This window comes from Solanum lycopersicum, chromosome 2 (genome assembly GCF_036512215.1).
Source record: "Solanum lycopersicum chromosome 2, SLM_r2.1".
Lineage (NCBI taxonomy): Eukaryota > Viridiplantae > Streptophyta > Magnoliopsida > Solanales > Solanaceae > Solanum > Solanum lycopersicum.
The window spans coordinates 61543141-61566392 of record NC_090801.1 but is presented as its reverse complement, the minus strand read 5'-3'; the positions used below and the strand labels follow the sequence as shown (position 1 = coordinate 61566392).

Below are 23252 nucleotides of genomic sequence, written 5' to 3'. Positions count from 1 at the left end.
ACATTGGGCTTGTGCAGCCAAGGCCAACCTAAAATTACTGGGCCCAATTAGGTTGGTCAGTCATTTTATCATCCAAAAAGAAAGAAAAAACAGAAATTTAAGCAGGGTGGCCTTTTAAAGGGCTAATATTTAACTTTTGACCCCAAAATACACACATCCACCTAACTTTCTCTTCCTCCTCCTTTTTAATTTTCTTCCTATGTTCCAACGAAACATGACTAAATTTGGTCCTAGTTACTTTTAGAGCGAAAGAAAAGGAAAATTTATTACTTATTTATGATTAAAGAAATTTTAATAAATCTACCGAGTATTTTTTTATGCGTTTGTTGATAGAAGAAAACAAAATGAAAAAATTCTGTGGATAAAATTTCTAAACAATTAATCATAATAGTTATAACGAATTTAAAATCATTTAATTGTTAAAATTCTAATTACAAATATTGAAAGATCATAATGATCCGGTAAAATAAACGATCAAATCGCAACGACTATTATAATTTGTTAAGAGGATTAAATAATAATAAAAAATTCATGACTACTTCTAAAATAATAAATTATGGCAAACCAATTTTATTACTCTACTTTTTTTTCTTTTTCAGAGAGAAAAAAAAAAGGTCTGGTCGGTGGCTGATAAGAAAAGTCCAAATAGAACAGTGGAATTATTAACATTTGGTGTACAACAACAACATTTTGTTACTATTTCTTCTTCACTTTGCATTAAGAAAACAACAGATCCCTTCTCCCTCTCTAAATTCTCCATTTTTCTTCCTTATTTTTTTTACAAATTTTATTCATGGCATCCACTGGGCACACCAATCTGAATGCAAAACTTGTAAAGTTTTTTTTTGATCCATGCGTATGAGAATGAATTTGAATTTACAGCTTTAAATCTTTTACCGTAAATTTCTATTTGATTTTTCTTTTAGGTATTGTTAGGTGACATGGGAGCTGGTAAATCAAGCTTGGTTATACGATTCATAAAGGGCCAATTCCTTGAATTTCAAGTATTCTTCTTTCTTTTCATTCGACCTTTCAATTTTGACATTTTTAGGGTTTTGTAATTTTTGAGTTTATGGGTGTTGATTTACAATCCGGTATTCAAAGTTGATTTTGTTGATATTACAGGAATCGACGATTGGGGCGGCTTTCTTTTCGTCTACATTGGCAGTTAATAATGCTACGGTGAAGTTTGAGATATGGGATACTGCTGGGCAGGAGAGGTACCATAGCTTAGCACCTATGTATTATAGAGGCGCTGCAGCTGCTATTATTGTCTATGATATCACTAGCTCGGTAAGAGACTGTTTAATTGGGAGAATTTGGAATTCAAATGGGTCAATACAAGTGCTTTCGTTGTTGGCCTTCTTAAATTGTTTTACTTGATAAATATATTGGTTGTGCATGTGAAAAGAGATAGGAGTAATGGCTGCTTTACTTCATGCATTTTTAAGGTTGAAAAGAGTAGATTTTGGAGCTAATTACAGGCGGAAAAAAAACTAATGCTGGTCTCCATATGATTTTCTCTGTCAATAAATCAACCCCCTTATGAGGAGGTCGCCTTTTTTTCTCAAATTTGGAAGGTTAAGGTATTAAATGTCCAATTCAGTAGTGTCAAACGAAAAAGTGCACAAAATGCAGTTTATGGTTTTCGAGTATCTCGTATCCTAGAAAATTTTGTTCCTTAGTGGTGGAAGGACTTCTCATGAAATGAAAGAAGCAGTAGATACAGTTTTGGTCTCTATAGAATTGAGATTCAGAGAGAATTCTTGCTTATGTTCACTTTGCCTTTTACTTTACTTATCTTGCTTCGGATTTGAATGATCACAAATCTGTAATATGGATGTCTACATGTCTATGCATCTACATTGAGCTGTTTTCTTTTATTTTCTGCTAATTTAGGATTCATTTGCAAAGGCAAAGAAATGGGTGCAAGAATTGCAGAAGCAAGGTGATCATCCCTTTAATCTACTTGCTCTGTATAGATTTAAAAAAAGTGAAAGTTATTATCTTCTTTCTATTTTGAGTAACCCTGACAGCTCCGTTTTATGATGTCTAGAGAACTCTGGAAAAATCATCTTGATGTCTCTTATTTTTTCCTATATGGTTTTCTGCCTAGTGTCAACTTTACTTTTGATGATCCAGATTTTGTTTTGAAATAATCACGACCCTGTTTAGATGGGTTTTCAGGAAAATAAGCAATTTTTTGATAACATGGCAGGTAATTCTAACATGATCATGGCTCTTGCTGGCAATAAGGCAGATCTAGAAGATCGAAGGAACGTTCCTGCAGAGGTGAGTTGTACTTTTTGGTTATCCAATGTTTCATGCCCATCATCCTTTATTGACATTCCTCCTATTGGTCTTTGCCTAGCGTTTTTATATCACAGTTCTTGGATGCAGATTCTGATATATTGTTAGTAGTCTCTGCTTAACAACATATCCAATCTACAAGATTGACATTTGAAAAAAAAAGAGTAGTAATTGGTGCTTATTATTGCTTAAGCTTTCTTAACCAATCATGTATTGGACTAGATTTGAGAGGACCCAAACATTTAGTCACCCTCTAAGATCTTCAGTTCCGAGCACGATATAAAACTAAGGTACTCATTTGGTGGGAATCAATATGAATCAAGTATGTTTCAATCCTAAACAAGTTGGTGTTGTCTATATGAATCCTCTACATCTATTACCGCCTTCAGAGGTTTCATCATAATCAGCCTATTTTTGTATTGGGCGCTAACCAGTACAGCTTTTCTTTATCTCAATTGGGAGTTGACTATGCTTTACTATGTTCTCATAGGCAGAGGTTTTTTGTGGCAGTCACTTTAGGTAAAATTAATTCAATGCAATTAGTACTCGAGGAGAAGCTTTCTGCCTTTTCCAGACTCCATTTATGGGATCACACTGGATATGTTGTTGTTGTTGAGGAGAAGTCTGCTGCCTTCATTTTTTTGAAAATGCTATATTCTAGTTTAGTTTGTTGCAATTATAAGATAGGCCATATGAACTCGTAGGCTCTTAGGTGATACATAATCTCTTCAATTGTGGAACAGGGATGAGTTCTCAATCCATTGCCTAACCTAACGTGCAATTTGCTGTGGTTAAGCATTGTTAGATCTATGTCAATGCTCTTATGGAACCTTGAAAGTTAAAAACAATCTCTTTATTTGAAGAGAATGTGGAAGTCATAAATAGTGAAAATTCTTAGAGAAGATAATTAGAACTCAGTGTTCTTTGTTTCTCTGCTTAATGATTTGTATTTAGTTACCTTATTAGGTTTCTCTCTTATCCAGTAACTGAGGTAGTTCAATCTCTTCATTGTTTTGGTACATCAGTTTTCCTGATAGTATTCTTGGTGATTTTACAGGAGGCACGCTTGTATGCAGAGGAAAATGGCCTCTTTTTCATGGAGACCTCTGCCAAAACTGCTGCGAATGTCAATGATATTTTCTATGAAATAGGTATGATGATTTCTTTTCTCGTTTAAATATTTCCTTTTGTTGCTCTGTGTGTTTTTCATTTATTTCTAATGGTATATTAAGAGCAGGCAACATTATTATGCATCCAAGTGATTGAATCTTAAGGTGCAAGTCAAATGTAATTTTATCTTCAGTGGTTGTCATCTTGTGCTTATCCTATTATATCTGTTTCTTTTTCTTCGATTAATATCATATGTTAAGTTATTTTCTTTCGGGTTTAGCAACATAGGATTACTATTATATTTAAAAAACATTAGGCTTATTGTTTAACCTACACTCGAAGGGTTGAAAGGAGATAGTGCAACAACCTTGCCTTGGTGTTTGCACTTAAGTGCTGCCTAAGCAAGGTGAGCTGAAGCACTCAGTTCTTGTTATACCTAGCTTTAAAGCTTTAAGCACGCCTATTTGCTTTAGCCTAGTTTTACTTATACTATAGTTAGGCATCTCCAGTAGCTTAGTTCGTAAAGTGGAACTTTGTGGGATTCAACTTGTCTGAAAGTAGTGTTCTTCCCTTCCTGTTGTTTGGGATGATGAGAAGAGAGCAGTGTACATTTCTCTTTCCCCTTCATTTTCAATCGGAAAAGCTTGGAAAGACTAATGAGTTTCTCGCTCTGTTAAGAAAATGAGTTCTCGCTACACCTTTTTCACAACAAACCACCTTCAACCTTGCTCAAATATTTTATCTTACTGAATTCGAGCATAGTAATTTTACCCTATGTTTATTACAGTTTGTGATATATATATATATACAAGGGAAACCCGGAATCCCGCAGCTGCTACCCTTTGGGTGCTCACAGGGTAAAAACCCACTCCTATCCAATAGCTCGCAAACCACATAGGAGAGGTAACCCGCACTAGGCAAGCTTGGTGCGACGAGCTCAACTCAGAAGGCAAATCCCTAGCTTTTGCTGGCAAGGGGTTCAAACCTAGACCTCCAACATGGAAGTCCCAAGCCCCAACATGGAGACCTCCAACATTTTTATCAATCTTTCTAAAAGTATGCTAATATTGAATGGGGAGAAACATCTCAAGTCTTTTACAAGTGTTAAAGTTATTTTTCTACACATGCCTAAACTCTAGCAGGTTAAAATTCTGAAAACTTTTATTCTTTTAGGGCTTGCACTTTATGTAGGTCTTTTACTTCTGTGTAAGAAAAATAGCATGTCTTTTTTATTTGCTTCGACTCCCTTAATCTTTGGAGTTTGCCATTTTGCAGCTAAACGGTTGCCTACAGCTCAACCCACTCAAAATCCAGCAGGAATGGTTCTTGAAAACAGACCAGCAGAAGGATCTCGAACTGCATCATGTTGTACTTGAAAATCATCATCTCTCATAAATTCATTGAACCTTTCCTAATCCTTGTCTAGAGTTCACTTGTTCTTTCATGCTGTGCTTGTACCGATGAACATGAAGTCTGGAAGTGGGAGTGGCATGGTTCATATGGAGTAGAATATGTAAAAAAGAAGAAAACGATTTCTTTAGAAGTTCCCTTAATAGAGGCAGGAGGCACCTGATTTAGTGCACGTTGGCTTGGTCCTCACCTCATGCTTCTGGTTTCTCTCTTTTCCTATTTTGTAAATGATTCAACCTTTACCTCTTCATTTCCACCTGATGAAGTCCGAACTCTGTTATGTTATTCCTTGAATCTTGAATAACCTGCTTTGGTTTCTTTTTAGCATATTGGTGTGATTGTAAAGCTTGAAAAAGGATCATCTGAGACTGCACGCATAATCTCCTAACTACCTCTATGTATTCAATCCACGCATAAAGCGTAACGTCAGTGACCGAATTAAAGAAAATTAATTATTGAAGACAATTATTTTTCGTTTGAAAATTCGATTTGACATATTGTCTTGTCGTGTTATGCACATTCATAAACATCACTTTTGCCAACTTTATTTTTCTTTTCTAATTCGTAGTAGTAGTTAATATTGGTATCTTAGAAATAATTTTAAATATTCATAAGAATAATCGAGTGGATTGAACAAATATAGTGTTTTGTCTTAATTTTGAGAATTCATGTTTGCCTTTTTGATCGACCTTGCTATACTAAAGTTACTTCTCCAATATAAATTTTCGAGCTATTAGACTAAATAAGAGTTGACCTGTGTATATTCGAAAGATAAGCAACAAAATTTCTTGTCGACGAAAGAGGAAAAATATTAATTTTAATCACATATTTAATTTAATCTAATCATATTTTCCTGACTCAATCTAATCATATTTTTGTAATACATAGCATAATACTATTACTGAAAATTGTGTCAAGTAATATGTAACTCAAAATCTCTTCTAACTTAAAACTATAGACTAAATAGAATAATAGTTTTTTTTCATATATTTATCCATTTTAATATGATTAACTTGCTGCTATCATAAAGTTAAAATTTAATTTCACGAAGATTCAGTATCAAGGCAGCAAAGTTGTTAACTTCTTAACCACATTGCAAACAAATAAGATAGAAATGAACAATATGTCACAAAAAAGATTCATGGTGAACCCTTCAAATCCACCCTATTTATTATTTAATTAAGTTACACCAAGTCAAACCATTTAGCATTGTTATTTATTTTATAAATATATTTTTATAAGACTACAATTGTGAACTTCTTAGAGTAACTTCTCTGTTATTCATATTGGAAAATTGCCTAGCAATAACTTTTGTTTCTTTTAACACTAACATATAATCCAATTACTTTTATTTTCTCAAAATAAACTTAACATAATAAAAACTTTTTTCTCCCAACACATTATTCATTTTTTAAAATAAACTTTTTAATTGTTTCAAAAAGAATGACTCGTTTCTTTTTTTGGCAACATTTTAACTTTAACTTTTCACGTGACATGTTTAAGACAACAAGATTAAACGACATTTTGATACATTTGACATAACTTTAATTAATAACCACAAGATTAAAAAGTCTTCTTTCTTTTCTTAAACTTTGTTCCAAGTCAAATTAAGTCATCCCTTTTTAAACGGAGAGAGTATTGTTTTGATTTGAATAAATTATGGGAAAAAATTAATAAAGATATTTTTTATTTCATCCAATAAAAAAATGACAAATAATAATTATTTTTTGTAAAAAAAAAAAACATTACCTTCCTTATCTTGACAACTATATCAACCACATGAATTCTAAGTGAAAAAAATATTTTCCTAACTATTTTAATGGCGTTCCAAGACGGGACCTGAATGTTTGCCTCTTGCACCATAAATGAAATTTGAAATATATATATTTTTTTGTCGTTAGTTATTTTTTTTTTAAGTTATATTTGATTATTTTTTTAACAAATTAATAACAAATAATTTATTTAAAATTTATTGTATCTTCAACTAATTACATTTAAATATGTAAAACTTCATAAAAATTTTAAATTTTAATCCATTCACTTCATAATTAATAGAAATAAAAAAATAAACACACTATATCAAGTATTATTATTTTAATGTATATATTATTTTAAAAATAAATTAATAATTACAAACAGCCAAAAAATAAGTCATGTGTGTGAACATTATTGGACAGAATCAATCTCTTTCATTAAGATTTTTTACTTTAATTTAATACGAGGACAGAAAAAATCGGCAATCCGTTTCGAACAAATAAATATTAGCCATGTGGAATTTTAAACTCAATTATATCGACATCTCAACCAACGATCTGATTTCGAAATAAATAATTTTGAGTTGAAACATGTATTACGATTAACAATCGAAATAATTTAATTCACTATAACTATAGTTTAAACAAATCTTATACCAATTCAGGCTACGCTTGTGTTGAAGTGACATTATTTTTTTATGAAAAAATTACATTTTACTGTTAAGTGATTTTTATAAATAAAATATATGTATTGTATGTTGAATTTTCTTAAGTTATTCGTGTGTTTATTTCTTTATAGTATGATTTTTTCTTTGGTGAAAATTTTTGATCAACCACTAAAAATTTTCTATAATATATATATTTTTTCTGACTAAAAATTTACTAATAATTTTATAGTTTGGTAAGAAAGTTGTTATTCGTTAACTACTTTTTTTTTTTAAGAATATATGCATATCTTCAATAGTTTTTAATTGTACAAATTCATGGTTTTCAGAAACTTTAAAAAAGGCTGTAGAGAAGTATGGTTTCAGGTTTACAATGTCAATTCACTGTCCCAGTCAGTGGTGTATAAAAAAGGGATCCAACTATAGGTACCGTTACCGTAGTCCATTTTATATGAATTAGTTTAATTCGATACGTAATTTAAGAAATAAATTAAAAATTTTGAATTTTATGATTTAAAATAAGTGATAAATATTTATGTGTCTATAAATCATTTCATTAAGAATAAATTTAACATTACAAAATTAAAATGTGTTAGAGTTTTATTCTACTTTTCTTACTTTATTTGAAGTTTATTTTCTTTCATAAAGAAAAATTAAAATATTATCATAAATGTTAGAACTTTTTATGAAAGAAAATATTTTCTTCTATATTTGGTTTATTCTTTTTAGGAAAAATTTGAATATCTACAAATCTAAGATTTCTATTCTCATAGTTCTCTCTAAAATTTTAATGTATTTTATTAGTTTTTAAAATGCAGGCCAATTGACCAAGTTTCATACAATTATATTTTGATTTTAGTATAAGTTTTTGGCATTTGATTTATTAATTATATGATTTGCAATTTTAAGCTTTTGCATGATGCCCTAATCTCCCTTCATAACCAACAAATTGTTATTTGATATGAAAATATCATTTTTTAAAATGAAACTGATAAGAAAAGTAAGTCGCATAAATAGAGACAGTTCAAAGTATATAACATGATTTTATATGAAGTGTGGCCCTGCTTGAAGAATCAAATTTGATACTTTAGCCAATTATCAAAGAATATTTTACTTTTTGTTTTGACTTTTGAGATCTCCGGAATAACATGCAACTTCTCATTGGGAAATTTTCATAATTTGCAAATTACACCTGAGATATATATAAGTTATATTAGACATATTTTACGTAACTATCTTAACTTAAAAGATATTGAAAGGAAATCATTTCTGCTTGAATGACCAGCAAATCAACTGATACATTTCAAAAAACATTGAAGAAATTCGAACCATGTTTATTTTCAGAGAATAATTCAAAGTTACAACAATCCCTTGAAGTGAAACAAACTGAGACTTCGCTTTTTCCTCTTTGGTTATGCCCCAAGTTTTAAGAACCTAAAAAAGACCTTCAAAAATCATGATTTAAATGAAATAATTGTGCTTCACATAAACGAATAAGGGAAAGCATTTAATATTTGAAATTATGATAAGAAAATGAGATGACTTTACAACTATTTTACATATAATGTTCGAAATGTGTAAGGGTGAAATATATCATAAATAAGTTGAAAATAAAAGAAATAAATAAATAATTATCTTGAGATGTGGATATATCATTCTCTTTAAAGCGATTTAAATCCATTACACACGATATAATCTTCACTATCCAGCATTATAATCTTGAAATGCGGCCTTCTAAATATAATAGCTCAACAACGTCATACGACTCTAAATTAATTAAATAGTCCAAAGTGAAATGTCTTTACAATTATTTTACATGTAATGCACAAAATTTTTAGAAAAATGTGAGTGAAATATATCATAAATTATAATTGAAAATAAATAAATTAAAATTTATACTAAGGTGGTATACATTGCTCTCTTTAAGGCAATTGAAGTTCACTGAAATGTGGTACAATCTGCATCGATCCATCAATCTAATTCTCAACTTATGCTCTTTTAGTTACAATAGCTCAACAACATCGTAAAGTTCTGCCCGAAGAGTACATTCGTTGATCAACATAAAATTACTCTACTTTTTTTTATAGGAGCAGAACTCTTTTATGGATTAAATAACAAAATAGGGTTGAGGATTGGTAACTAGTGATAGATTGTGGCGTTAGTGATTACCGACAAATAATTATAATCACCTTCTTCTCTACTAACATTAAGAGAAAAAAAAAAAAGAAGAAGATGAAATTATAACCAAATTCTTGAAATATTACAAAACTAAATAAGGCATACGGTAAACTCAAAGTAGAGACGTGATTAGAATTAAACAAGCCAAACGTCTTTCTCTTCAATCTCTAGAGACGAGACAGAACAAGAATCTGCTCATGATTTTGATTGTGTGCTATAGGCTTTTCCCTTTTGCTTGTTTGATCAGACACCACAAATGTCTTTGCCACTGCTCTCAAATGATTCTTCTGCACTTTTCCTGATCCTGTTTTAGGCAATTCTTCAACAAATTGAACCTTCTTTGGTACCATGAATCCTGCTAACTTCTTCTTACAGTGTGCTATTATATCTGATTCTTTCAAGTTTGAGTCTTTCCTCAATATAACAAAAGCACATGGACTTTCACCCCACCTTGGATGTGGCATTGCCACAACAGAGGCCTCTACTACATACGGATGTTTCATTATTGCACTTTCTACTTCTACACTGCTAATGTTCTCTCCACCTGATATGATCACATCTTTGCATCTATCTTTGATTTCCAAATACCCATCTGGATGAATCACTCCCATATCCCCTGTGAATAACCAACCATTCTTGAATACTTCTGAATTTGCCTTTTCATTCTTTAAGTACCCTTTCATGATACTGCTTCCCCTCAGGCATATTTCCCCTGCTGTTTTCCCATCACGAGGCACACTTTCCATATTCTTCACATCAACATCAGCAAGTGTTAGTATGCCCAGCCCTTGTCTTGCCTTTAATCTGGCTTGTTCTTCCCTTGGTAATTTGTTCCACTTGGCTCGCCACTCACACACAAGAGCTGGTCCAGTGGCCTCTGTGAGCCCATAGGCGTGGACCACGTGGAACCCCACCCTCTCGGTTTTTTCGAGCAGTGGTGCTGATGGGGGTGCACCCCCCACCAAAACTTGTACCGGGGTCATAATTTGACGCTGCTCGTGTGGCTTGGCCTCAAGGATTATGCTGAGAACAATAGGCGCAGCACACATATGCGTTACTTTGTGTAACGCTATGTTGGAGTAGATTTCTTGGGCTGTTGTATTGCGGATACAAACATTTGTGCCACCCCTTGCAGCTATTCCCCACGTGAAAGTCCAACCATTGCAGTGAAACATTGGGAGGGACCATAAGTAGACAGGCTCAGTACCCATCTCCCATCCCAAAATCAAACTCAAAGTGCTTAAAAAAGCACCTCTGTGGCTGTACACAACTCCCTTTGGCTCTGAAGTTGTACCTGATGTATAGCTCAAAGTAATTGGATCCCATTCATCATCGATATTCTCAACGACATATTCAGGGTTGCCTTGGAATACCAACTGCTCGTATTCAAGCTCCCCTAACCGGATTCCAGTAGGGGAATCAAGGTCATCAATGACAACGACAAGAGGCATTGGCATTTGAAAGTCGGACATTAGTATTTCAATGGCCTTTTTAGCTTTGTCAATGTATTCATAGTCGATAAAAAAGATCTTGGCTTCGGAGTGCTTGAGAATAAGGGCAACATTTCTAGCGTCCAGCCTTGTATTGATGGCGTTGAGCACAGCCCCTGCCATAGGCACAGCAAAATGCATTTCTAACATGGCGGGTACATTTGGTGCAAGGACTGAGACCTACATGATTGTAAAATCAAGCCACATTAATATATGACCATAATCTCAATGAACTCATATATGAGAATTACTCGCGATAATTAACTAGATAGACTTACCACGTCGTTCTTGACAATGTTTAAGGAGCGAAGGGAGGAAGCAAGGCGACAACAACGTTCATGGGTTTCCCGCCAATTGAAGCCAACATTGGCATAAATAATAGAGGTGCGGTTGGCATAAGAATTAGAGGCTCTTGTTAAAAAGGTGAGAGGAGTAAGAGGCACATAATTAGCTCCACATTTAGGTAAATTATCCATGGGAAGTTGCAATTTGTTACTAATAATAAAATGATGTGTTTTGGAAAAGGCTTGCAACTTTGTATTTTGGAGAGGTATAGAAAATTTGTATAAGAAATGGAGCTGATGGGTTCTGCTTTATATATATAAAATTTAGCCCCCTGTCTAGTTGACCCCCTAAACGTTTTAGTGCACATTGATTTGGTCGATCACCTCATGATTCTCGTTTATTTCCTTTCCTATATTCCTATTTTGCAAAGGTAAAGAACCAAAAATTCTCATGGACTATAGTAAAAAGTTTAAAAATATAATCTCGTACATTTATTGGATTTAAAATATTCTTCATTTATCTTTTTGGTTCATAATTATCCTTAATACTAACAATTTTTTATTTTTTACTTATTATGTGACATCTTCCTATTGAATAAATTTAAATTTCAACCCTCCAAAAAAATTTCTACCATATGACCCATATCCACAATTTTTAACCGAAACCAAATTAAAAATCATTAAAATTAAAAGATTTGAACATTTCTTCTCTACCATTCAAACCTAATAACCTATTCTCATCTCATCATCATACACAACCTCAATCAATGATAACTAAAATATAATACATATATTCATATCAATAATCAACCAAGAACGAACGAATATAATACCAATTAGAAATAAAAAAAAAACTCTTCTTGATTGTGTTAAGTACCAATTAGAACTAAAAAAACTCTTCTTGGTTGTGATAGAATTTGGTCAATATCACCATTAAAATACAATCAAATAGAGATTTTTAGTGTAACTCCACTATGAAAAATTGAATCTTTGAAAAGGATATGAACCAAAAGGACTAAATAAGAAAACCCAATTCAGGTTTCCTCAATGCCACCATGAAAACACAATCAAGAACAACTCTGTTAGTGCAACTCCACCATGAAAATGAATCTTTTGAAAAGAATGTGAACCAAAAGGAAGAAAGAAACAAGACCCAAGTCAAATTACCTCAATTTCACTATAAAAGCATGATTAAGAAGAGCTATCTAGTGCATCTTTTCCTTAAAAAACTGAATCTTTTCGCATGGTGTGAATCAAAAAGAAGAAACAAAAAATACCAAATTCAAACACAATCAAGAAGAGCTTTTTAGTTCTTTTGATGTGACCAAATTCAAATACCAATATGTCACTTTCAAATTCAAATACCAATTGATTCAATCAATAATTTTATTTTGAAATTGTTGAATAAGAAAATAAGAAAAAAGAAATAGGTTATTAGGTTCAAGGGGAAGAGAAGAGTGTAGAATTTCATGTAGAAATCTTACATTTAAGTAACGGAGAAATCAAAGATTTATTAATATATTGATGATATTGATCGTATTGATAAATTGATATGTTGATCAAAATTGGTAATATATGAATAATAATATTAAGTACATACTCCTTATATATTAGAGAATTGTAGAGTCTTAAGTTAACTATACTTAGAGTCCTAATACAATACATATTACTATTATGATAATAATAATAATGCAATTATAAATAATTTATATCCTAATTATACTATAATTCTAATAGTAATCTAATCCTAGTTGTAAAATAATTCTAATCATAATTTCATTCTAGACGAAATATAATCCTAACTAACATAAGTAGTCTAATCCTTGTGTGACTATAATTTAGCAGTACTCTAAACTCGCCAGTCAGTTTCGTTGGACCTGTTCCTTCAACATGTTTCAATCTTCAACTTCCTTCTTCATCAACAATTGTTGCAGAACGTCAGTCAACTGCGTTAGACCTGTCCTCTTGACAGGTTCCAATCGTCAGTTTCCTTTTTCTTCAACACTTCCCCTCACACTAGTGAGTAGAGACACAGTTACTCCTAGCTTACTTTGAATATCCAGAAAAAAAAATCTTTAAATACCCAGCAAAAACTTATTTTTATGTTGATGTTGTTGTTGCCGAATATCCAGCAAAAAAAAATAACTTTGAATACCCAGCGAAAACTTATTTTATCAATGCTTCGATATGTTGATGTTGTTGTTTCCTCTTCCCCCGTCTTTTTGGGCAGATAATACCATGTTATGATTTTGTTATGACATTTTCTTTTCCTCTTCCTTTGTATCAAAGCATGTGAGAGTATTATCAAATTGATTAAGGGTGGGTTATGGTGTTTTACCTAAGCTTCTAGCAAAATTTAATTGTTTTTGGTGCTTGAATGTATATTTTTTAAAAAGATTTTTTCGCATTCCTTGACAGTTGAGCAACCCACAATTAGGTGCATGCTTTCTTAGATTAATTGGGATATGTATCTTCTTTATGAGGTAGTTTGGTGGCTTAAGTTTAATGAAGCAAGCGACAATTATTTGGTGAAGTAAGAAGGTTGACATGGTTTTTGGTAGAAGAGGTCATTGCAACGTTTGGGTTTTTTTTTTTTTAATTATTATTTTTTTGGATCAATACTCAGAGAGCGAAAAGCTTTAAGCTCTGATATCATGTGAAATTAGGTCTTAGGCCTAAGTCACACCCCAAAAGTTAGCTCAAAGGGAGGAGGATTGCCCAAGCCATATAAGGACTCCACCCATCTCATTAACCACCGCTGTGACACTTTTGTCATTCTTTAACACCCCACCTCACACCCAGCGCGAAGCATTTAGTGTGTGGGCAATTTTGATTTTGGGGGCCCTAACATCGGGTGAGACGGGCCCGACTCTGATACATGTAAAAATCTCACATCTAAGTACCTGGAGAGAAATCAAGGATTTATTGATGCATTGATGGTACTAGTCGTATCGATATGTTGAGCAATATTGGTAGTATTGATCTGTTGATCATATTGATAGTATTGATGAAAAATAACGTTAAGTACATACTCCTTATATTGGAGAGAATAAAAATTTTATTTAAGCCTCGAATGATGTTGACCCGAAGCAGTTAAATATATATAAAAAAAATAACAGACTGGTTAATTATATCATGAGTGAACATTGAACAAGGACCAATCTCTTTCGTTATGAAATTTTTATTTTTTTTAACTATATGTAGAAAGACTGAAATGATCAGCAATCCCTTTTGAAGAAATATATATATGAGCCATATGGAATTGAATCTCAACCTTATCCACATCTCAACCGATGATCTAATTCAAAATAAATAATTTCGAGTTAAAAGATATTCTCTCATAAATAGTTTGGGATAATTTAATTTAAGCTAAGCACATATACAACTTCTTAAAAGGAATTAAAAATTAATGAATGGACATCAATTTTCCTGGAAAAAAAAATTACTCTTTCAATTTTATAATAACTTAAGCTTCGAATTCTTCTTTATTTTTTAAATTAACTTAAGTTTTCAATCTTTGAGACTATTTTAAAATTATTCTTTCAATTTACCCTTTGAGTTAGTACTGAAATTAATTATTACTAATATTCATTTTTTATAATAACTAATAAAGATAAAAATAAAAAATTATGTTCAATGTACTCAAATTTTAAGTTATTATGGAAAAGAGGGAGTAATAAATATTTCTTTGAGATTTTTTTCATGAAAAATCGATAATTTTCTTTCTTAAACATTCAATTAAATTAAATAATAACATAACATAATTTATTAATATCATCAAAACTATCTGAATTAATATAAATACCCGCTTTTGAATTTTAAATTCAACTGAATAAAAACTCGTGGGGGTAGAGATAGAAATCTTTGTTCCTCCACGAAGTAAATATACTGGTGTACATATAGAAATAATTTGAATGAACCGATAGTATATGGTCTTTTTCTGATTAAAATATACTAATATTTTTTTTTCGTGACTAAAAAAGGGCTGCAGTCTGAGAGAAGTGTGGTTTCGGCTTTTCAATGTCAATTAAGAAGTGTGGCCTGCTTCAAGAATCAAATTTGATATTTTAGTCAATCATCAAAGATTTTTTTAATTTCTTCTTTCTTTTTGAAATATCAGGATAACACGCAACTAAAAAAAACTGAAACCAAAAAAATGTAAAACGCTAACACATGGATAAGAAGAACTAGGGTTTGACATTCGGTATTTTGGTTTGGTTTCGGATTTTTTTTTGGTTTTCGATTTTGTAAATTGTGTACTGAATATCGAACTGAAATATTTTAGTTCGGTTTGATTTTTGTTAATTCAATTCGATTATTATTAATTCGATTCGATTTTTTATTTTGGTTTTTTAATGGGCCTGAGACGGCGCGGCTGCTGGCTGCTTGATGTTGGACGGCGCGGCTGCTGGCTGCTTGATGGCGAACGGCGTGGCTGCTGGCTGCTTGATGTTGGACGGCGCGGCTGCTGGCTGCTTGATGGCGAACGGCGTGGCTGCTGGCTGCTTGATGTTGGACGGCGCGGCTGCTGGCTGCTTGATGGCGAACGGCGCGGCTGCTGCTGGCTGCTTGACGGCGCGGCGGCTGCTGCTGCTTTTGGCGGACAGCGCGGCTGCTACTGCTGCTTCTGGTGGACGGCCGGCGTGGCTGCTGCTTCTGGCTGGCGGAACTCGAAAGAGGAGAAGAGGAAGAGGAAGAGGAAAAGAGTCAAGAAGAAGATGAAAGACCAAGAGAAAAAGAAAATCACTAAAAAGATGAAAGAGAGAGGAATAGGGCCATAGGGTTTCTTTTTTTGAAAATTTATTTAATATTAATAATTATTAATTAATATAATATAAATTATAGTATATTTCGGTTTAAATCGAAATATCAAAAATCAAAATAATACGTACCGAAAACCGAATCAAAATATCAAAAAATACAAAAAAGTAAATCGAACATTGAACCAAAAACTGAAATACCGAAATCAAAATTCTGAAAAAATTTTAGTTCGATTTGGTGTTTCAGTTTTCCGGTGTTTATGCCTACCCTTAAGAAGAACCCTCTGAAGCTTAATTTCAAGAGGAACTGTCGCTAGGTTATAGATTTTGTTATTGTCTTTTAAGGGGTTCAAAATATATATATTCACATAAATATAAAAAATTTATCTTGTAAGTTTTTGTCGATAATGTTTAAGTGAATCCGATGGAATCCACACGGGTCTGCCCCTGCACACGTGAGGTGGATTTCATGACCCTATGTTAACATGTTTGACTTAGAAGGTATTAAGGAAGAATAAATTCCCTGGTCATATACGTGGATGACCATCCATTAAATCAACTGAGGATATCAATTCTTACAATATTTATTTTCAAGCATAATTCAAAGTTGTATGATATTTTCTTTGTTTCTTTTTAATTGTTATAGTCTTTTTTTTTTAGAGTCAAATGATATGAATTTTATCTACATTTTAAGACATACTTTTCATCTTATTGATATGAATTTTTTTATTTATTTATAGTAATTTCTCTCTAAATTTTTAAATGTTGAAATTTTATTTTAAAATATCAAATAAATATAGTTTAATTTAATTTTAAAAATTAGTTAAATTGCTCTATCATACAAAACACGAGAGAACGACATAAAATAGTCCCTTAACTATATAGGATAGGAGTAGGTCTAAAATGGTCCTTTAACTATATACTTGACGGATATATTCCTTTAACTATATACTTGACGGATATATTCCTTTAACTATTCAAAGTTTTATCAGGTTTGATCCCTTAATTATACACTTACCAATTTTATTCCATTAACTATAAACTTACCGATTTTAATCCTTTAAGTATTAAAAAACTTATCATGTTTGGTCTTTGTTCATTTTTTTAATACAAATAGCTTAGGTTTATATTAATAAAAATATTCGTGAACGTAAATCTTTAACCCATTTTTAAAGTTGTTTCTCTATCCCCACCTTTTTTTCAAACTACTGTTACAAAAAGAACAATAACGGCTGCGATTCAAAATAAAATTAATGAGGAAACAAGATATAAGTCCTAATTTTATTCAATGGGTGATAAAATTAAGCATATACGTAATTGTTTTAATGACTTGAAGTCGCACTTGAATATTTTAATTAGTATGAATTTTGTTGAATTTACTCAAATTCTTTACGTAAAATAAAATAAATAGAATAATAAAATTGATCTATTTCAAAATATTGCAAATATACCATTTTATAAATTTCAATTTCTTAAAAATTAAACAAATTTCGCTCAATGAAGTCGTTGAAGTACAAACTTTGAATTTAACGAAAATAATTTATTTCTTTTATATTAAAGTTTAGCATATTCATGTCATTAATAACAATAAATATGTTTTATTTTATCATTTATTGAATAAATTTATGATTTATACTTTCTTTGCTCATGAATTTTATTTTGCATCATTAAGTTTAAGATTCTTCGCATAAGGTTAATTTGAAGAAAATGAAGCAGAGAGAGAGAAACAAAAAAAATTGCTAAAAGATTTAATTTCTCGAGACATGTTCCGTAATATGAACATAAGCTATTTATATTTTTAAAAATGGAAAAAGACCGAGCGTGATAAATCTTTAAATACTTAAAGGACTACAATCAGTAATTTTATAGTAAAGAGAGTAAAATTGATAAATGTATAGTTAAGGGACCAAAACTGAGAAATTTTTAAAATGTTAAAGGACTATATTCGTCAAGTGTATAGTTAAAGGACCATTTTAGACCTACTCCAATAATGAAGAGACTATTTATGTCATTTTCTCTATAAAATACAATCATCCCCAAAAAAGGAAGATCAAATTGTGATTTAACTTTCATTTTCACTTCGCACAACAAACGATGTGTACTATTTATTCCAAATTAAGTAGAATTATTTGATTATATCTAAGACTGAGCAATGAATCGAAAAGGGATCACCGGATCGAAACAAATCGATACCGCAACGGGACGAGTTGATCGGTATCGGGATGAACCGGACCGGAATTATCAGGACGGATACTCAGCCGTCCCGTCTCACTATATATCGGGATGGAATCGGAACGGACCGAAATGAAACAGGATGACACATCTAGTTATTTCAAAAAATAATTTTTTTGCATTACGAAAATATGAATATTTTTTTATTTTTCTAAGTTTAAATCAATAGTTTTTAAATATATAATCTAATATTTTACTTAAGTTTAATCTAAAGATATCTTTTTTTTAAAAAAAAATTACTTATTAAGTTTGCAAGTTAAGTCTAATTAAGTTTTTAAGATTTAAATATCTTGAAGTTTATAAGTTATAATTATAATTTGTAATTTAAATAAATTAAATTTATAATTTTAAAAAAATTAATTAAAAATAAGGATAAAACAATTACACAAATAGGGAGATAATAATATTGTAAAACATACCCATGGGTAACTAGTGATAGATGGTAGTGTTAGTGATTATACTGAGAAATAATAATCACCTTCTTGTCAACTTGTATAAACTAACATTCAAAAAAAAAATATTAACATGAAATTATAAACAAATTCTTGAAGTATTAAAAACTAAATATCCGAAGACAACGCATACAGTTAACACCAATTACAGATGTGATTAGAGAGAGTTAAACAACTCAGCTGCAGCCAAAAGGAGAAAAAAGAAAAAGTTCAAACACTTGTTAAGTCTTTCTTCAATCTCTAGAGACGAGACAGAGCAAGAATCTGCTCATAATTTTGATTGTATGATCTAGGATTTTCCCTTTTTATTTGGCTTGATTTTTTGCTTGTTTGATCAGACACGACAAATGTCTTTGCCACTGCTCTCAAATGATTCTTCTGCACTTTCCCGGTTCCTGTTTTAGGCAATTCATCCACAAATTGAACCTTCTTTGGTACCATGAATCCCGGCAAGTTTTTCCTACAGTGTGCTATGACATCTGATTCTTTCAAGTTCGAGTCTTTCCTCAATATAACAAAGGCGCATGGACTTTCACCCCACCTTGGATGTGGCATTGCCACAACAGAGGCCTCTATTACATATGGATGTTTTAGTATTGCACTTTCTACTTCAACGCTGCTAATGTTCTCTCCACCTGATATGATTACATCTTTGCATCTATCTTTGATTTCCAAATACCCATCTGGATGAATCACTCCCATATCCCCTGTGAAAAACCAACCGTTCTTAAATACTTCTGAATTCGCCTTTTCATTTTTTAAGTACCCTTTCATGATACTGCTTCCCCTCAGGCATATTTCCCCTGTTGTTTTCCCATCACGAGGCACACTTTCCATATTCTTGAAGTTCTTCACATCAACATCAGCAAGTGTTAGTATGCCCAGCCCTTGTCTTGCCTTTAACCTGGCTTGTTCTTCCCACGGTAATTTGTTCCACTTGGCTTGAAACTCACACACCAGGGCTGGTCCAGTGGCCTCCGTGAGCCCATAGGCATGGACCACGTGGAATCCCACCCTCTCGATTCTTTCAAGCAGTGGTGCTGGTGGGGGTGCACCCCCCACCAAAACTTGTACCGGGGTCATTATTTGACGCTGCTCGTGTGGCTTGGCCTCAAGGATTATGCTGAGAACAATAGGCGCAGCACACATATGCGTTACTTTGTGTAACGCTATGTTGGAGTAGATTTCTTGGGCTGTTGTATTGCGGATACAAACATTTGTGCCACCCCTTGCAGCTATTCCCCACGTGAAAGTCCAACCATTGCAGTGAAACATTGGGAGGGACCATAAGTAGACAGGCTCAGTACCCATCTCCCATCCCAAAATCAAACTCAAAGTGCTTAAAAAAGCACCTCTGTGGCTGTACACAACTCCCTTTGGCTCTGAAGTTGTACCTGATGTATAGCTCAAAGTAATTGGATCCCATTCATCATCGATATTCTCAACGACATATTCAGGGTTGCCTTGGAATACCAACTGCTCGTATTCAAGCTCCCCTAACCGGATTCCAGTAGGGGAATCAAGGTCATCAATGACAACGACAAGAGGCATTGGCATTTGAAAGTCGGACATTAGTATTTCAATGGCCTTTTTAGCTTTGTCAATGTATTCATAGTCGATAAAAAAGATCTTGGCTTCGGAGTGCTTGAGAATAAGGGCAACATTTCTAGCGTCCAGCCTTGTATTGATGGCGTTGAGCACAGCCCCTGCCATAGGCACAGCAAAATGCATTTCTAACATGGCGGGTACATTTGGTGCAAGGACTGAGACCTACATGATTGTAAAATCAAGCCACATTAATATATGACCATAATCTCAATGAACTCATATATGAGAATTACTCGCGATAATTAACTAGATAGACTTACCACGTCGTTCTTGACAATGTTTAAGGAGCGAAGGGAGGAAGCAAGGCGACAACAACGTTCATGGGTTTCCCGCCAATTGAAGCCAACATTGGCATAAATAATAGAGGTGCGGTTGGCATAAGAATTAGAGGCTCTTGTTAAAAAGGTGAGAGGAGTAAGAGGCACATAATTAGCTCCACATTTAGGTAAATTATCCATGGGAAGTTGCAATTTGTTACTAATAATAAAATGATGTGTTTTGGAAAAGGTTTGTAACTTTGTATTTTGGAGAGGTATAGAAAATTTGTGTAAGAAATGGAGCTGATGGGTTCTGCTTTATATACAGAAAATTTAGCCCCCCGTCTATGTGGTCCCCTAAATGGTTGTTTAGATGGAAATAATTGAGAAATTACAGTGAATGTGTTATGCTAATACCAATTACTTAACACACATGGAGTATTTCATAATTTAAACTTTAAACAAAAAAAAAAAAAGACTTTGACATTGACTATTAAATGCCCTCAACAAGTATTTAAAAGCCACGTAACTAGTTCCTTCACCCTTAAATTTTAACAAACAGAGAAAAGAAATGTGAACTGACCTTAGTGCATTTGATATTTACTATAAATATTTAATGTATAAATATGTTGGAAATGATTTTTAATGTATTTAAATTTAAAAGGTGATCAATTTGGTCCCAAGACATATAAGTAAAGAAAATCGTTGTGTTTGTTGTTAAAATAGACTAAGGCTCTCGGCATCTTAGACTTCCTTTAATATTATTTACTATAAACTTGCGATTTTCTTCAAGTTCTATCTTTGAAGGATTTTTTATGTCTCTTCCAAGTTTGGGTTATGAAGTTTGATGTGCATTTTAAATCGTATCGAATGTTACAATAATATATATTTATTTGGTAGTTTGATACCAAAAACATCTGTTTTAATAAAAATAAGAATAACGATTATCTTTACTTATATGATTTAGGACCAATTTGATTTCATTTTTAAATATATTCACGACTTTTCCATCATATTTATACATCAAATAAAATGAAAATCATAGGTTAAGGACCAATTTTGATCATTTTCTCTTACCTGGGATACAAACAATTTCATAACATTGAACATACAATGCCAAGAAAAGGGTTGTTCGTTTAAGCAAAAAATCTATAAAAGAATATCCTATGGTCATATAACGTGTGGTGACAAAAAAAAAATATCTTAAAACATTTTATCAAATTCATATCTCAATAACCAATTTTTTTGGGGGAAACGCGAATAAAAATCATATAGCACATCAGAGTAAATGACAAAAAAAACATCTTTTATTTCTTTGGGTAGGTTTTAAATAATTACGTTCTTTGAATATATTGTTGTGCTATTTTGTTTGTAAAAATTTGTCAACCGTATGTATTTTTGTCTTCAAAATATAATTAACAAACTTTAGCTATAGATTTTTACGAGAATTTAAAATAATTTTTAGAGACAATTAATTAGTTGTAATTACTTAATTATTGTCAATATTTATTTTTAGTGACAATTTGTTCTTTTTGTAAATGTCCTTAAAATTAATAGCGACACTAAATTTAATGCCAATAACTAATGCTAAAAAGATTTACTAACATTTTTTGTTAATGTGTATGAAAAACTATTTTTATTATACTTCTTTTTTTTTACATGTCATCCTTACTATAAATAGTTGGTCCATCATATTTGTCATTTCAATGAATGAAATCATGAATAAATTATAATATTTTTTCTATTATACCTAGTTTTTTTGTTATTAATTAGTATTAAAAATAAATATTTCAGCAACCTAGAAAGACTAATAAGTAATTAATGTTCATTGTAATTACTTCATACATTTATTTATTACTCTAACCACCACACTACTCTATAAAATCTAATTTTTTTTTAAAAAATCTTTACAAAAAGAAATTTAAAAAAAGATGAATAATTTATTCATTTATTAAAAAATTGATTTTAAAAGTATATCAAATAAGAATAAAATTGTAAACTTAATTTGTTATATACAAGTAAAATCTAAAAAATAACATACTAAAAAGTACCGAAGAAAATAGTAAAATAGGAACAAGTAAGAGTATGAATATATTTTTTTAGTGCAACGCTCATTCACTACTGATAGATTCCCACTAAATCTTTTGAAATTTTATCTACAATAAATAATTTGATCATGCGCTATTGTAAATATTGAAATTTACTCGACTTTTTTTGATGAAATTTTAGATCTAATTTGAATTAATATATGTTATTGTTCTTAAAATATCAATGTTAATAGTATACTTAACATATATTATTTATCTTTTTTTATACTAAATGAAATAAATTATCATTATATTATTTATTTTAAATCTTTTTAAAAAAGGAAATTATGAATAAATATTGGTGGTGCACTTAAATGGTGGATCTATGTTCAAGCAATCAAGCTTATGAATGCTTGAGCACTCATTACATTTTGGAGTCATCACAATTATTTATATAAAAAAAGTCTAGTAACTTGTACAAATATGTACATTGAGCGATGGATTTTAATAACAAATTCAAACTAAAAATAATTAAATATTTTATAACTATAAAATTTTAAATCCGCCACGAGCTGTTCATACTTTTTGCTCGTTATAAACCTTTTATTGAACAGTGTGCACCACACTCCCGATAAAAAGGGGATGTCCAATACAAAAGGTGATTGATTACCACCCTCCATTGTCTGTTCAACACTGGTTATGATATTTTTCATCA

The 23252-nt window shown here is 31.6% G+C and overlaps 3 protein-coding genes across 3 annotated transcripts; 1 reads left to right on the top strand and 2 right to left on the bottom strand.

Moving 5' to 3' along the window:
- Positions 1-551: 551 nt before the first annotated feature.
- On the top strand, positions 552-5157 carry LOC101265393 (ras-related protein RHN1). Its single transcript, XM_004232619.5, has 7 exons — positions 552-832; positions 927-1004; positions 1126-1293; positions 1900-1948; positions 2219-2292; positions 3368-3461; positions 4696-5157. The coding sequence occupies exons 1-7, from the start codon at positions 794-796 to the stop codon at positions 4794-4796; spliced, it is 603 nt and encodes a 200-aa protein (XP_004232667.1). The 5' UTR covers positions 552-793; the 3' UTR covers positions 4797-5157.
- Positions 5158-9463: 4306 nt separating this feature from the next.
- On the bottom strand, positions 9464-11486 carry LOC112940025 (trans-cinnamate:CoA ligase, peroxisomal-like). The gene is made up of 2 exons (XM_004232617.5): positions 11196-11486; positions 9464-11097 (listed from the first exon to the last, which is right to left on the bottom strand). The coding sequence occupies exons 1-2, from the start codon at positions 11391-11393 to the stop codon at positions 9595-9597; spliced, it is 1701 nt and encodes a 566-aa protein (XP_004232665.1). The 5' UTR covers positions 11394-11486; the 3' UTR covers positions 9464-9594.
- A 7238-nt stretch (positions 11487-18724) lies between these two features.
- On the bottom strand, positions 18725-20908 carry LOC101264780 (trans-cinnamate:CoA ligase, peroxisomal). Its single transcript, XM_004232618.5, has 2 exons — positions 20514-20908; positions 18725-20415 (listed from the first exon to the last, which is right to left on the bottom strand). Exons 1-2 carry the CDS (start codon positions 20709-20711, stop codon positions 18886-18888), a joined length of 1728 nt encoding a protein of 575 aa, XP_004232666.1. The 5' UTR covers positions 20712-20908; the 3' UTR covers positions 18725-18885.
- Positions 20909-23252: the final 2344 nt, after the last annotated feature.